The sequence below is a fragment of the Anomaloglossus baeobatrachus genome, chromosome 7, assembly GCF_048569485.1.
Source record: "Anomaloglossus baeobatrachus isolate aAnoBae1 chromosome 7, aAnoBae1.hap1, whole genome shotgun sequence".
In the NCBI taxonomy this organism is placed as follows: Eukaryota; Metazoa; Chordata; class Amphibia; order Anura; family Aromobatidae; genus Anomaloglossus; species Anomaloglossus baeobatrachus.
In genome coordinates this window covers 132,652,182-132,666,422 of record NC_134359.1, presented here as the reverse complement: position 1 = coordinate 132,666,422, position 14,241 = coordinate 132,652,182, and the positions used below count along the sequence as shown (strand labels likewise).

The following is a 14,241-nucleotide window of genomic DNA, read 5'->3' as shown; positions in this document are numbered from 1 at the left end:
GGCAAATCGGCTCATACAGCTTTGTCAATAAGAAAAACTGAGGAAATAATGAAAACACAAGAATTCATCTTAGGAAGGAATTACTTAACTAGATCTCAACTAAATCTTAAGTACATAAAAAATATTCAGTACTCGTCCATATATTACATACTGTATATTGCGTGACCCCCGCAGCCTGTTCCCTAGTAATGAGCTGAACTGCAGCGCACAGCATGTAAGCTAGGTCCCCACTCACTTATAAAGCTGGTGTCTTCTAGAAGGTTGTTGATAGGAGATGGAAGAACCAGTCCAAGTAAGCAGAAGTTGTAAACAGTTCTTAGAAGTTCCTTATTCCTCATAGCAGTCATATGTATATTCAGTGCAGTGTTCAACGTCTCCAGGAACCTGTAGCAGAGAAGAAAAGGTATATGGGTGAGTACAAATATCCGACACGGAATATGATTATCCACCAGATGACAATTTGCTCAATGACTAAACATAACTTATTACCAAGCCGCTCTGTGGCTTTACTGAATACCTATTACTTTTTCGTAACTGCTCATTTTCTACAACCCAAATAAAAGTACTGATAATGTCACTGCAAATCACAAAACTAGTTGACCAAAATAATGACAAATGGGACCTAAAAATGTAAAATAAAAATTTAAAATAAATTATATCATTATTTGGGCTAACCCCACCATCACTATTCCACAGAATGTGTATTATCAAAAATGTATTCCATCTATGTAGAAGATCCACAATATGCTGGGTGTCTGCTGGATCCCACTGTACCTAGATGTAGAGGAAAGCCGGCTGCATCATAGAAGTCACCCCAGCCAACGTGAAGCAACGCACATGTACACAAGCAAGCCAAAAAGATGTGGTGGCAAAGTACACAACATATGTGCTTAGCCTTTACTACACCTATGCACAGTCATACACACCCCACATAAAACACATACGCACACCACATATGTATACGCACACCGTACACATACATATACATCACACATACCACACACGCCACAAACACACACACAATACATATACATACCACACACCATACACATACCATACCATAAAGCACTTTATATCAAGATATAAAAATTTTGAGTGTCATAGTCTGGAGTCAGTTTGGCTGCTTTCACACTACGTTTTTTTAACATGCGTCCTGAACGTTTTTTTAACGCAAACGGATCCAGTGCAAATGCGTTTTCATTTCAATGCATTTGCAAGGGACTCGCGTCTACATGCGTTCACATGCGGTTTAGTCAGGATCCAGTGACTTGCAGTTTAACAATTTTCAAAAACGCTACTTGTAGCGTTTTTGAGCTGCATCCAAAAACTGCAAGTCGCTGGATCCTGATTAAACAGCACACAAACGCATGTGAACGGTGGTAAACTGATAGACAGGATCCTGCTTGGCCAGAAACCAGCCTGGCGTGATCACAGTCTCTGTCTCTCTTATCTCTCTCCTCTTTCTCTCTTTGCCTCTCTTCTCCTCTCTCTTCTCTCACTATCTCTATCCTCTCTTCTCTGTCCTCTCTTCTTTGTCCTCTCTTCTCTCTCTCCCCTCTGTGCTCTCTCCTCTGCTCTCTCCTCTCCTCCCTCCTCTGCTCTCCTCTCTTCCCTCCTCTGCTCTCTCCTCTCTTCCCTCCTCTGCTCTCTCCTCTCCTCCCTCCTCTGCTCTCTCCTCTCCTCCCTCCTCTCTCTTTTGCCCCCAGCTGAGTCTGAATTTACAGTCTGTCAAGTTCAGTTCCCCTCACTCCCGATCACATGACTCCAATGCCCGCCCATAAACTTCAAGTGACAGGATCCTGTAAAATAACACTTCTCTTTGCAAAAACAGGATCCACTTTTGCAGCAAAAATACGATCATGAGGCATGTTAAAAAAAACGTAGTGTGAAAGCAGCCTTAGCTCAGCAGTTCCAGACCTCCCTGACCGCTTTCTTAAAGGGGTGGTCTGAAGGCAAAAGTAAATTTCAGTTACACCCCTATCTACTTGATGCTATAACCATAGCTACTTTCTCATATACTTAAAAATTCCCTACTGTTCCCTGACTACACTACAGGTGCATCTCAATAGGTACAGACTTTTCAGTAGGTGCCAACATTTGCAAGTTGAAATCATTTTTTCATTTGGTCTTATATAATATTCTAATTTTCTGAGATAATGACTTTTGGGTTTTCATTGACTGTAAGCCATAATCATCAACATTACCAGAAATAAACACTTGAAATAGATCCCTCTGTGTGTAATGACTCTATAAAATATATACAAATAGATCACTCTGTAAAGACTATATAATATATAGAAATAGATCACTGTGTGTAAGGACTCTATATACAGTGCTGGCCAAAAGTATTGGCATCCCTGCAATTCTGTCAGATAATACTCAGTTTCTTCTTGAAGATGATTGCAAACACAAATTCTTTGGTATTATTATCTTCATTTATTTTGCTTGCAATGAAAAAACACAAAAGAGAATGAAACAAAAATGAAATCATTGATCATTTCACACAAAACTCCAAAAATGGGCCAGACAAAAGTATTGGCACCTTTAGCCTAATACTTGGTTGCACAACCTTTAGCCAAAATAACTGCGAACAACCGCTTCCGGTAACCATCAATGAGTTTCTTGCTGGAATTTTAGACCATTCTTTGGCAAACTGCTCCAGGTCCCTGAGATTTGAAGGGTGCCTTCTCCAAACTGCTATTTTGAGATCTCTCCATAGCCGTTCTATGAGATTCAGGTCTGGACTCATTGCTGGCCACTTTAGTAGTCTCCAGTGCTTTCTCTCAAACCATTTTCTAGTGCTTTTTGAAGTGTGTTTTGGGTCATTGTCCTACTGGAAGACCCATGACCTCTGAGGGAGACCCAGCTTTCTCACACTGGGCCCTACATTATGCTGCAAAATTTGTCGGTAGTCTTCAGACTTCATAATGCCATGCACACGGTCAAGCAGTCCAGTGCCAGAGGCAGCAAAGCAACTCCCAAACATCAGGGAACCTCCGCCATGTTTGACTGTAGGGACAGTGTTCTTTTCTTTGAATGCCTCTTTTTTTTCCTGTAAACTCTATGTTGATGGCTTTTCCCAAAATGCTCTACTTTTGTCTCATCTGACCAGAGAACATTCTTCCAAAACGTTTTAGGCTTTCTCAGGTAAGTTTTGGCAAACTCCAGCCTGGCTTTTTTATGTCTCGGGATAAGAAGTGAGGTCTTCCTGGGTATCCTACCATACAGTCCCTTTTCATTCAGACGCCGACGGATAGTACGGGTGGACACTGTTGTATCCTCGGACTGCAGGGCAGCTTGAACTTGTTTGGATGTTTGTCGAGGTTCTTTATCAACCATCCGCACAATCTTGCGTTGAAATCTCTCGTCAATTTTTCTTTTCCTTCCACATCTAGGGAGGTTAGCCACAGTGCCAAGGGCTTTAAACTTCTTGATGACACTGTGTACTGTAGACACAGGAACTTTCAGGTCTTTGGAGATGGACTTATAGCCTTGAGATTGCTCATGCTTCCTCACAATTTGGATTCTCAATTCCTCAGACAGTTCTTTGGTCTTCTTTCTTTTCTCCATGCTCAATGTGGTACACACAAGGACACAGGACAGAGGTTGAGTCAACTTCAATCCATGTCAGCTGGCTGCAAGTCTGATTTAGTTATTGTCAACACCTGTTAGGTGCCACAGGTAAGTTACAGGTGCTGTTAATTACACAAATTAGAGAAGCATCACATGATTTTTCAAACAGTGCCAATACTTTTGCCACCCCGTTTTTTATGTTTGGTGTTGAATTATATCCAATTTGGCTTTATGGCAATTTTTTTTTCTTTTCATTGAAGACAAATTAAATGAAGATAATAATACCAAAGAATTTCTGATTGCAATCATTTTGCAGTATTATCTGACAGAATTGCAGGGGTGCCAATACTTTTGGCCAGCACTGTAATATATAGAAACAGATCCCTTTGTGTGTAATGACTCTATATAATATATAGAAATAGATCACTCTGTGTGTAATGACTCTATATAAGATATGCGTTTCACTTTTTGTATTGAATTCCTGAAATAAATGAACATATTGATGATATTCTGATTTATTGAGATGTACTTGTACCCAACTATTATTTTTTTTCTCTATTCCCTGTCTGATGACAAGTTGTGTGAGAATCCCAGCGTATGCTGAACACTCAGTGTGTCAGCACTCACAGGAGAGCAGCATTTCTCCTGATCCGGAGAAGCAATCGGAGTCTACAGTCAAAGTCTCCTAAGGGAACCAGTAGATTCATTAAAAAAAAAATTAAAAAAACAAAAGTTTAAAAAAATATAAAAATCCCCCCCTAAGGCTCTGTGAGCACTTTGAGGTTTTTGATGCATTTTTTTTTTCTTTCAAAATCTGCATGTTTTTCCTGAAGCCAGAAAAGTCTATGAGATTTCTGAAGTGCTGTGTGCATGTTGCTTTTCTTTTCCTTACAGATTTGGTGCAGAAATATCTGCAGCATGTCAATTATTGATCCGGATTTGCAGCATTTTTTCACCCATTGACTTCAACATTGTGATGAAAAAAACACTTCAAATCCGCAGGTGTGTTCCAACAGTGAGTTTTTGGTGCGATTTTGCCAATTTTTTTGGCGTGTTTAACACAAAAACACATGACTAAAACAGGTTGTGACGCCATCAGGATCAGGACAATGTAAAATTAAACAGAAGAACGGTTAAAACAGGTAATGACATCAAGAAGACTTTGTTTTTTATTTCTTTAACCTAGCTTTGACAGTCTTTTCCTTGTTGCATGCAAAAAAACACACCCCCGTAGTCTGCAAAAACTAATTAAAAACCGCACCAAAATCGCATGTGTTTTTTGGTGTTTTTCTGCCACAAGTTGCATATTTGGTGCAGACATTTTCAGCACCAAATCTGCAGCATGTGCACATAGCCTTAAAGTCCAAATCACCTTCTTTGCTACGGGGGTCTCGAAAAATGGCAATTAATTTTTTTATTTTTTTTTTAACCCCTTCAGCCCCCAGCCTGTTTTCACCTTAAAGACCCGGCCATTTTTTGCAATTTTGACCAGTGTCACTTTGACAGGTTATAACTCTGGAACACTTCAACGGATCCTGGCGATTCTGAGATTGTTTTTTCGTGACATATTGTACTTCATGTCAGTGGTAAATTTAGGCCGATATGTTTTGCGTTTATTTGTGAAAATTTCGGAAATTTGGCGAAAATTTTGAAAATTTTGCAATTTTCAAAATTTGAAATTTTATGCCCATAAATCTGAGAGATATGTCACACAAAAAAGTTACTAAATAACATTTCCCACATGTCTACTTTACACCAGCGCAATTTTTTGAAAAAAAAAAATTCCGTTAGGAAGCTAGAAGGGTTCAAAGTTCATCACCAATTTCTCATTTTTCCAACAAAATTTACAAAAAAACATTTTTTAGGTACCACATCACATTTGGAGTGATTTGAGAGACCTAGGCGACAGAAAATACCCAAAAGTGACCCAATTCTAAAATCTGCACCCCTCACTCTGCTCAAAACCACATCCAAGAAGTTTATTAACCCTTTAGGAGCTTCACAGCAACCAAAGCAATGTAGACGAAAAAATGAAAATTTTACTTTAACACAAAAATGTTACTTTAGCCATAAAAATTAGTATTTTCACAAGGGTATCAGGAAAAATGCATCATAAAATGTATCGTGCATTTTCTCCTGAGTACGCAGATACCCCATATGTGGTGGTAATCAAATGTTTGGGCACACAGCAGGACTCGGAAGGCAAGGAGCGCCATTTGAATTTTTGAGTGCAAAATTAGCTGCACTCATTAGCGGACACCATGTCGGGTTTAAAGACTCCCTGAGGTGCCTAAACAATGGAGCTCCCCCATAAGTGACCCCATTTTGGAAACTAGAGCCCTCAAATATTTTTTCTAGATGTTTGATGTGCACTTTGAACCCCTGGGGGCTTCACAGAAGTTTATAACGTTGAGCCGTGAAAAGAAAAAAAAAATTTTTTACCACAAAACTGTTGCTTCAACCAGGTAGCTTTTTTTATCACAAGGGTATCAGGAAAAAATGCACCATAAAATGTATTGTGCATTTTCTCCTGAGTACGCAGATACCCCATATGTGGTGGAAATCAAATGTTTGGGCGCACGGCAGGACTCGGAAGGCAAGGAGCGCCATTTCACAGCAAAATTGGTTGGAATTATTAGCGGACGCCATGTTGCGTTTGGAGACCCCCCTGAAGTGCCTAAACAATGGAGCTCCCCCACAATTGACCCCATTTTGGAAACTAGACCCCTCATGGAATTTATCTAGCTGTTTAGTGAGCACTTTGAACCCCTGGAGGCTTCACAAACGTTTGTAATGTTCAGCCGTGAAAATATTTTATTCTTTTTTTTACCACAAAATTGTTTTTTCAAACAGGTAGCTTTTTTTTCCACACGGGTATCAGGAAAAAATGCACCATAAAATGTATTGTGCAATTTCTCCTGAGTACGACGATACCTCATATGTGGTGGAAATCAATTGTTTAGGCGTACGGCGGGGCTCAGAAGAGAAGGAGCGCCATTTCACAGTAAAATTGATTGGAATTATTAGCAGACGCCATGTTTCATTTGGAGACCCCCTGAGGTGCCTAAACAATGGAGCTCCCCCACATGTGATCCCATTTTGGAAACTAGACCCCCCCCCATACAAAAAAAATTAGTTTGGCGAAATAAAAAATAGTTAAAAAAAAAAAAAAAAAAAAAAAATGAGCGCCTGCCACTAAGACCAGTGCCAAACGTGAGAGCAATGCACGAGTCTCGCATCGCATCATCCACTGCAGTCTGGAAGCGAGCAACTGCGCTGGATAATGCGATGCAAGAGGGCACGGCAGCGGATGGAGGGGCGGCAGATGAGAAAGGGCGCAGCGGATGGTGGCTGGGAAAAGGCGCAGCGGATGGAGGAGCGGCAGAGGATGGGAAAAGGCGCAGCGGATGAAGGAGCGGCAGAGGATGGGAAAAGGCGCAGCGGATGGAGGGGCGGCAGAGGATGGGAAAATGCGCAGCGGATGGAGGAGCGGCAGATGAGAAAAGGCGCAGCGGATGGAGGAGCGGCAGATGAGAAAAGGCGCAGCGGATGGAGGAGCGGCAGATGAGAAAAGGCGCAGCGGATGGAGGAGCGGCAGATGAGAAAAGGCGCAGCGGATGGAGGAGCGGCAGATGAGAAAAGGCGCAGCGGATGGAGGATGGGAAAGGGCGCAGCGGATGGAGGAGCGGCGGAGGATGGGGGGGTGGGAGGTGAGATTGGGGATAGCTACCTTACAGGATGGATCTAGGCAGCAGGATCACAGCAGACAGAAAAGGCAGCAGATGAAGGAGGGTGAAAAGGATGGGAGAGAGCAGGCAGCAGATCAGGGAGGGGAGGGAAGGCAGCACATGGAGGGAGGGGGGGGGAAGGCAGCACATGGAGGGAGGGGGGAGAGGAGGCAGCACATGGAGGGAGGGGGGAGAGGAGGCAGCACATGGAGGGAGGGGGGAGAGGAGGCAGCACATGGAGGGAGGGGGGAGAGGAGGCAGCACATGGAGGCAGCACATGGAGGGGAGGCAGCACATGGAGGGGAGGCAGCACATGGAGGGGGGGCAGCACATGGAGGGGGGGCAGCACATGGAGGGGGGGCAGCACATGGAGGGGGGGCAGCACATGGAGGGGAGGCAGCACATGGAGGGGAGGCAGCACATGGAGGGGAGGCAGCACATGGAGGGGAGGCAGCACATGGAGGGGAGGCAGCACATGGAGGGGAGGCAGCACATGGAGGGGAGGCAGCACATGGAGCGGAGGCAGCACATGGAGCGGAGGCAGCACATGGAGCGGAGGCAGCACATGGAGGGGAGGAGGGGAGGCAGCACATGGAAGGCGGCAGCCGATTAGGTGCAGTGGTAGCCGATGGAGGTGGCGGCCGATCGGGTGCAGCGGCGGCTGAAAAAGGTGGGTGCGACTGAAAGGGGACGGTGGCGGCGGGGACAGCGGCGTGTAAAGCGGCGTGGCGGGCAGGGACAGAGGCGGGAATAGCGGCATGGCGGGCAGGGACAGCGGCGGGAACAGCGGCGTGGCGGGCAGGGACAGCAGCGGGAATAGCGGCGTGGCGGGCAGGGACAGCGGCGGGAACAGCGGCGTGGCGGGGAGCAGCGGTGGATCGGCGGGGAGCAGTGGTGGATCGGCGGGGAGCAGCGGTGGATCGGCGGGGAGCAGCGGTGGATCGGCGGGGAGCAGCGGTGGATCGGCGGGGAGCAGCGGTGGATCGGCGGGGAGCAGCGGTGGATCGGGGGGGGGGGCTATAACTTACCGATGGGCACCTACAGCGACCGCTCTCATCAGCTTTCACGGACGGAGTGAAGCTGAGGGTAGCGGTCACATGCAGGTCACCGGCACAAGATCCACAGTGATTGGGAGAGATCGGTCACAAGGCCGGTCTCTCCAATCAGAGCTGGGGGCGGGTGAAGCATCGATCACCCAGCTCCAGCCAGTCATCAGTGCTACAGCAGCACTGATTATGGCTGGATTTCAATGTGTCAGCCATTTTCAATGGCTGACACATTACAGTGACTGTAATTGGCTGAGCGGCGTTTGTCAGCCAATCACAGCCTCTGTAGGTTCGGGGAGGAGGCACCACCCCTCCTGAGGTCAGGCAGAGGTCCCCTCCTTCCCGAATCTACCGTTTAAGTAAACAAATTTCACTCCCCGGGGCTCCGGGACCGCGATTTCGCCATGACGTACTGAGTACGTCATGGGTCGTTTAGCACCATGTCACCATGACGTACTCAGTACGTCAAAGGTCGTTAAGGGGTTAAAAAAAAAAAAAAAACTTGTAAATTTTTTTCTACCACCTACAGAAATCTAAAACTATACAGGTTTGGTATCTACGAACTCATCCTGACCTGGGGAATCTTATTGCCAGGTAAGGTTTTCAAAACAGTGAATAAAAAAATAAATAAAAAACAAAAACAAGCGTACAATTGCACTTTTCTTTACAATTTCACCTCGCTTGTATTTTTTTTCCCATTTTCCAGTACAATATGGGACAGAATAAATGCTCTTATTCAAAAGTTCAACTCGTCCTGCAAAATACAAGCTCACATACGGCAATATTGACGGAAAAATAAAAAAGTTACGGCTTTTGGCTGAAAAAGAGAAAAAAAAAAAAAAATAAAAAATGGAAAATTGCCTGGGGGTGAAGGGGTTAACTCATAGGAGCACAACGCTTATGTATGCTCTAGCCAATCGCTGAGATAACTAAGCGGCTGCACAGTTCTCTCTCAATCTGTGTAATTAATGCTGACATAAATGAATGACCTTCCAGTGTAAGACGCCGGGCACATAGCCGATTCCACCATAAATGGACTTGTGCTCTTTATGAACTTTGATACAAGATAACCAATGTACACTGTATTGGGACCTTATGTCTACAACCGGTGGGTGTTTTTACACATTATTGCTAAGGTATTTCAACATCTTTGGAATTGTTTTTCAGTAAAATAGTATAAATATCAAAAGGTGATACTTGTCATCTCCATGTTTTGAGTGGATAACACTCAAAACATTGAAGCAGTTTCATGTTATCATATGTCATGCACCATAGATTTTTTTTTTTAAGCTTTTAATGTCTATTTAGGCTTGTGTTTAGCATTATGTACCTTGTGTAATACTTTAAAGGGAATCTGTCAGCAGATTTCTGCTACCTCATCTGAGAGCAGTATGATGTAGGCAAAGAAGCGCTGAGTTCAATGATGGATCACTTAGATTAGAGGCTGCAGATGTTCTAACACTGTGAAAGATTTGAGGTTTTGCATGTAGCAGAGCTCCGAGAGCTGCCTCCGTCCACACCAGGCTTTCACTGTACATTTCCTTAGACAGAAGCTGCTAATCACAGAAGAGTATAGCTCACACACTGCTGAGACCCACTAATGATAAAGATAACAGGTTTAAGCTAACGTTGCAGGTAAAACCCAAAAAAGTCTGAGATGACAGAGGCAGGGCTGAAGTCTTTGGTTTAACTCTTCCAGCGTGCTGTCTTCAGATTAATTGCAGAAATCTACTGACAGAGTCCCTTTAATTGTATGATTTAAAATGTATTTGGCTCCACAATTTTTAATTCAGGAGCTAAAAGCGCCAAGGTAAAAAAAAAAATAATCAGAAGCCTGCACACATACAATATATCGAAAAAATATGGTGTTTGCAGTGAACCACATTTACAATGTCATCTCTTCGCTTTGTGTGGTACATAGAGTGTAGATGCGCCTGCATGGGGCAAGCAGACCACCATAATGTGACACAGGTCTATGGGCAGGATCAGCATTACACTTACTTGTTTTCCTTTCCCTTGGGGAGGTGGTTTAAAATTGAAAACACTCTGACGGTTGTTACTAAATAGTTTATTCTCAACGATTTTGACTCTTGGAGGATTTTATCAGCAAAGTAATCCAGTAATGGAACACATCGGAAGCGGAGGAAGGCCATGTTTTTGAGGACGATAGAGATCTAGGACAAGAGGACGACATATGAAGGATTACTTTTCAGAAAGTTACGTCACAGGCCTTACCTTTACCAGGTGCAGTGTAATACTAACATTTACATTAAAAAAAAATCTGAATTTGTGAGAGACAGTTAGGATAGCAATAATGAGCAATTACTGACAGTCAATTCCCTAATGAGCTAGAAGAAGGGGAGGGGTACCATTAAATGACTGAAAATGCAGTATCCTGCAGAAGGTACTGCTGACCAAAGCTTACCTGCCATATATTCCACATATATACGCTGGTCATTATATTATCTCCAATTGCAGACAACAGATTTTCATTGAAATACGACAGTTTAGAGCAGTAACCGGTCAGGGACACGATTCTTTTACAGGAAAGCTCATCCAAGCAACCTAAAAACAGAAAGAAAATAAAACAATACTGTATTCTATAGTAGGTGAAGAGGTAGAAAAATACCCTTGCTATCATTAGAAAGAGAATATTCAATCAAGAGCTTTCACTGGATTTTACTTATAGTAAATGTAATTTTCAGTTCCAACATTTTTTGGGGCTTCATTTCTTAACATATCGTTACAAGTCAGACTTCTGATTTTGGTAGATCGTTCACAGCACAGATACAGAACGAAATACACACCGGAGATCATTTTCTAGACTGTAAGAACATAGCTCCCCCTGGTAGTGGATGATGGCAGTTTGAATTTTATTATTTACAGGGGTTGTGCAATTACAACTTATCATCTATCCTTTTTTGGTTCTATGTTGGTGATTGGATCCTACCTCACAAGGAAGTGCTTATGGGTTTACATTATCATCTATCCTGTGTCTGATCAACGAGAATAGGGCCCTGTGTCCTCCAAATGCGTGAAGTGGCAGTTCAATAATTTTCTGTGGGACTGATGCAGATAGCTGAGCATTGAACTCATTGAAGAGTAAGGGCTAATTCAGATGTCCGTGCCAATCAGATTGAGCATGGGCTGGCCGCGGCTCTCCCGACCCGAGCATGGGCTGGCCGCGGCTCTCCCGACCCGAGCATGGGCTGGCCGCGGCTCTCCCGACCCGAGCATGGGCTGGCCGCGGCTCTCCCGACCCGAGCATGGGCTGGCCGCGGCTCTCCCGACCCGAGCATGGGCTGGCCGCGGCTCTCCCGACCCGAGCATGGGCTGGCCGCGGCTCTCCCGACCCGAGCATGGGCTGGCCGCGGCTCTCCCGACCCGAGCATGGGCTGGCCGCGGCTCTCCCGACCCGAGCATGGGCTGGCCGCGGCTCTCCTGACCCGAGCATGGGCTGGCCGCGGCTCTCCCGACCCGAGCATGGGCTGGCCGCGGCTCTCCCGACCCGAGCATGGGCTGGCCGCGGCTCTCCCGACCCGAGCATGGGCTGGCCGCGGCTCTCCCGACCCAAGCATGGGCTGGCCGCGGCTCTCCCGACCCAAGCATGGGCTGGCCGCGGCTCTCCCGACCCAAGCATGGGCTGGCCGCGGCTCTCCCGACCCAAGCATGGGCTGGCCGCGGCTCTCCCGACCCAAGCATGGGCTGGCCGCGGCTCTCCCGACCCAAGCATGGGCTGGCCGCGGCTCTCCCGACCCAAGCATGGGCTGGCCGCGGCTCTCCCGACCCAAGCATGGGCTGGCCGCGGCTCTCCCGACCCAAGCATGGGCTGGCCGCGGCTCTCCCGACCCAAGCATGGGCTGGCCGCGGCTCTCCCGACCCAAGCATGGGCTGGCCGCGGCTCTCCCGACCCAAGCATGGGCTGGCCGCGGCTCTCCCGACCCAAGCATGGGCTGGCCGCGGCTCTCCCGACCCAAGCATGGGCTGGCCGCGGCTCTCCCGACCCAAGCATGGGCTGGCCGCGGCTCTCCCGACCCAAGCATGGGCTGGCCGCGGCTCTCCCGACCCAAGCATGGGCTGGCCGCGGCTCTCCCGACCCAAGCATGGGCTGGCCGCGGCTCTCCCGACCCAAGCATGGGCTGGCCACGGCTCTCCCGACCCAAGCATGGGCTGGCCGCGGCTCTCCCGACCCAAGCATGGGCTGGCCGCGGCTCTCCCGACCCGAGCATGGGCTGGCCGCGGCTCTCCCGACCTGAGCATTGACTGACTGTGGCTCTCCTAACCCGAGCATGGGCTGGCCGCGGCTCTACTGAACCGAGGATTGACTGGCTGTGGCTCTCCTAACCTGAGCATGAACTGGCTACGGCTCTCCAAACCCAAGTATGGACTGGTTCTGACTCTTCCGACCAAAGTATGGACTGGCCGCAGCTCTCCCAACCCAAGTGTGACAGCTTCATATACTTCTATGGGGCTGTCAAGTTTGGGTTGGGAGACCGACACCCAGTCCGTATATACACTATATCCATTATATTACCAATAATGCAAACACGTCATACAATTGAAGGACTCATTACTGGTGAAAGCATATAAAACATCATTACAATTAGGTATGTAGAGGAAATTATTCAGTAATTAACTTACCAATGATTTTGTGGCTACAGGAATCCAGAAGAGACTCTGAATGGTAATTAATGTCAGCAAGAACGGAGAACATATTGTGGCACTGAGTGACCGTGAACTTGTCAATCATCTGTAGAGCCTTTCCCTAAAAAAAGTAAGGACATAACATAAGAAATGGGAGGAGAAGGCCCAACTACAGGAGCATAGGATCATGATTAATATAATATAATATAATATAATATATATATATATATATATGCAGTTGCACACTCTAATGGTAAAGACGTAAACTACTAATGAAAAAGTTTTAGAGGTGTTTTGAATATTAAAATGGCCATTGTAATACCAGCCCGGGGACACGTCAACCTCCTTTGCTGGGTCCTACTCTACACTGCATCTGACTGGACTCCTAAAAAAAAACCTACACATGGTCAGTGAGTAACCCTGAAAGTTGAAAACACATGAGGCTAATGGGCAAGGTGGGGGTTGGGAGTGCAAAGCCAGTGAAAAGGACATCACTCTATAATAAATATAATTACTTGCCCCCTAACCCATTAGCCTCATGCGTTTTAAACTTTCAGGGGTACTCACTCACCTTGTGAAGGTTTTTTAGGAGCCCAGTCAGATGCAGTATAGAGTAGGACCCGGCAAAGGAGGGGGCTGTGACGTGGCACTGGGCTGGTATTACAATGGCCATTTTAATATTCTAAACATCTCTAAAAACTTTTTATTAGTGGTTTACATCTTTGCCATTATAGTGTGTGACTGTTTTTATCTTCATGCTATTTTGTATCTTGAACAAGATACGCACCTATTCACATTATGGTAAGTGCTGTCAGTCCTCTCTTTTTTCATTATAATATAATATACTACAGTTCAAAAGTTTAGGGTCACTTAGATATTAACTTATTTTTTGAAGAAAAGCACATTTTTTTTTTTTTAAATGAAGCTACCATTAAATTAAACATAAATATACACTCTATACATTTTTAATGTGGTAAATGACTATTCTAGCTGCAAACATCTGGTTTTGAATGCAATATCTATATAGGTCTATAGAGGCCCATTTCCAACAACCACCACTCCAGTGTTCTAATGGTATATTGTGTTTGCTGTGTTAGAAGACCAATGGAAGTTTAGAAATCCCTTGAAAAACTCTTGTGCAAGTATGTTAGCACAGCTGAAGAAGGGAATTTTGTTACTTACCGTAAATTCCTTTTCTTCTAGCTCTTATTGGGAGACCCAGACGATTGGGTGTATAGCACTGCCTCCGG

General features: G+C 45.5%; 1 protein-coding gene across 2 annotated transcripts in view; it reads right to left on the bottom strand.

Annotated features, from left to right (window-relative positions):
- Nucleotides 1-14,241, bottom strand: part of FASTKD2 (FAST kinase domains 2) — an 81,430-nt gene that overhangs the window by 26,481 nt on the left and 40,708 nt on the right. For both annotated transcript variants that reach the window (XM_075317715.1, XM_075317716.1), the window contains exons 5-8: nt 12,989-13,112; nt 10,773-10,912; nt 10,349-10,521; nt 236-384 (exon numbers count right to left, since the gene is read on the bottom strand). In XM_075317715.1, the coding sequence (XP_075173830.1) occupies nt 236-384; nt 10,349-10,521; nt 10,773-10,912; nt 12,989-13,112 (586 nt within the window). The remainder of the gene's footprint in view (nt 1-235; nt 385-10,348; nt 10,522-10,772; nt 10,913-12,988; nt 13,113-14,241) is intronic.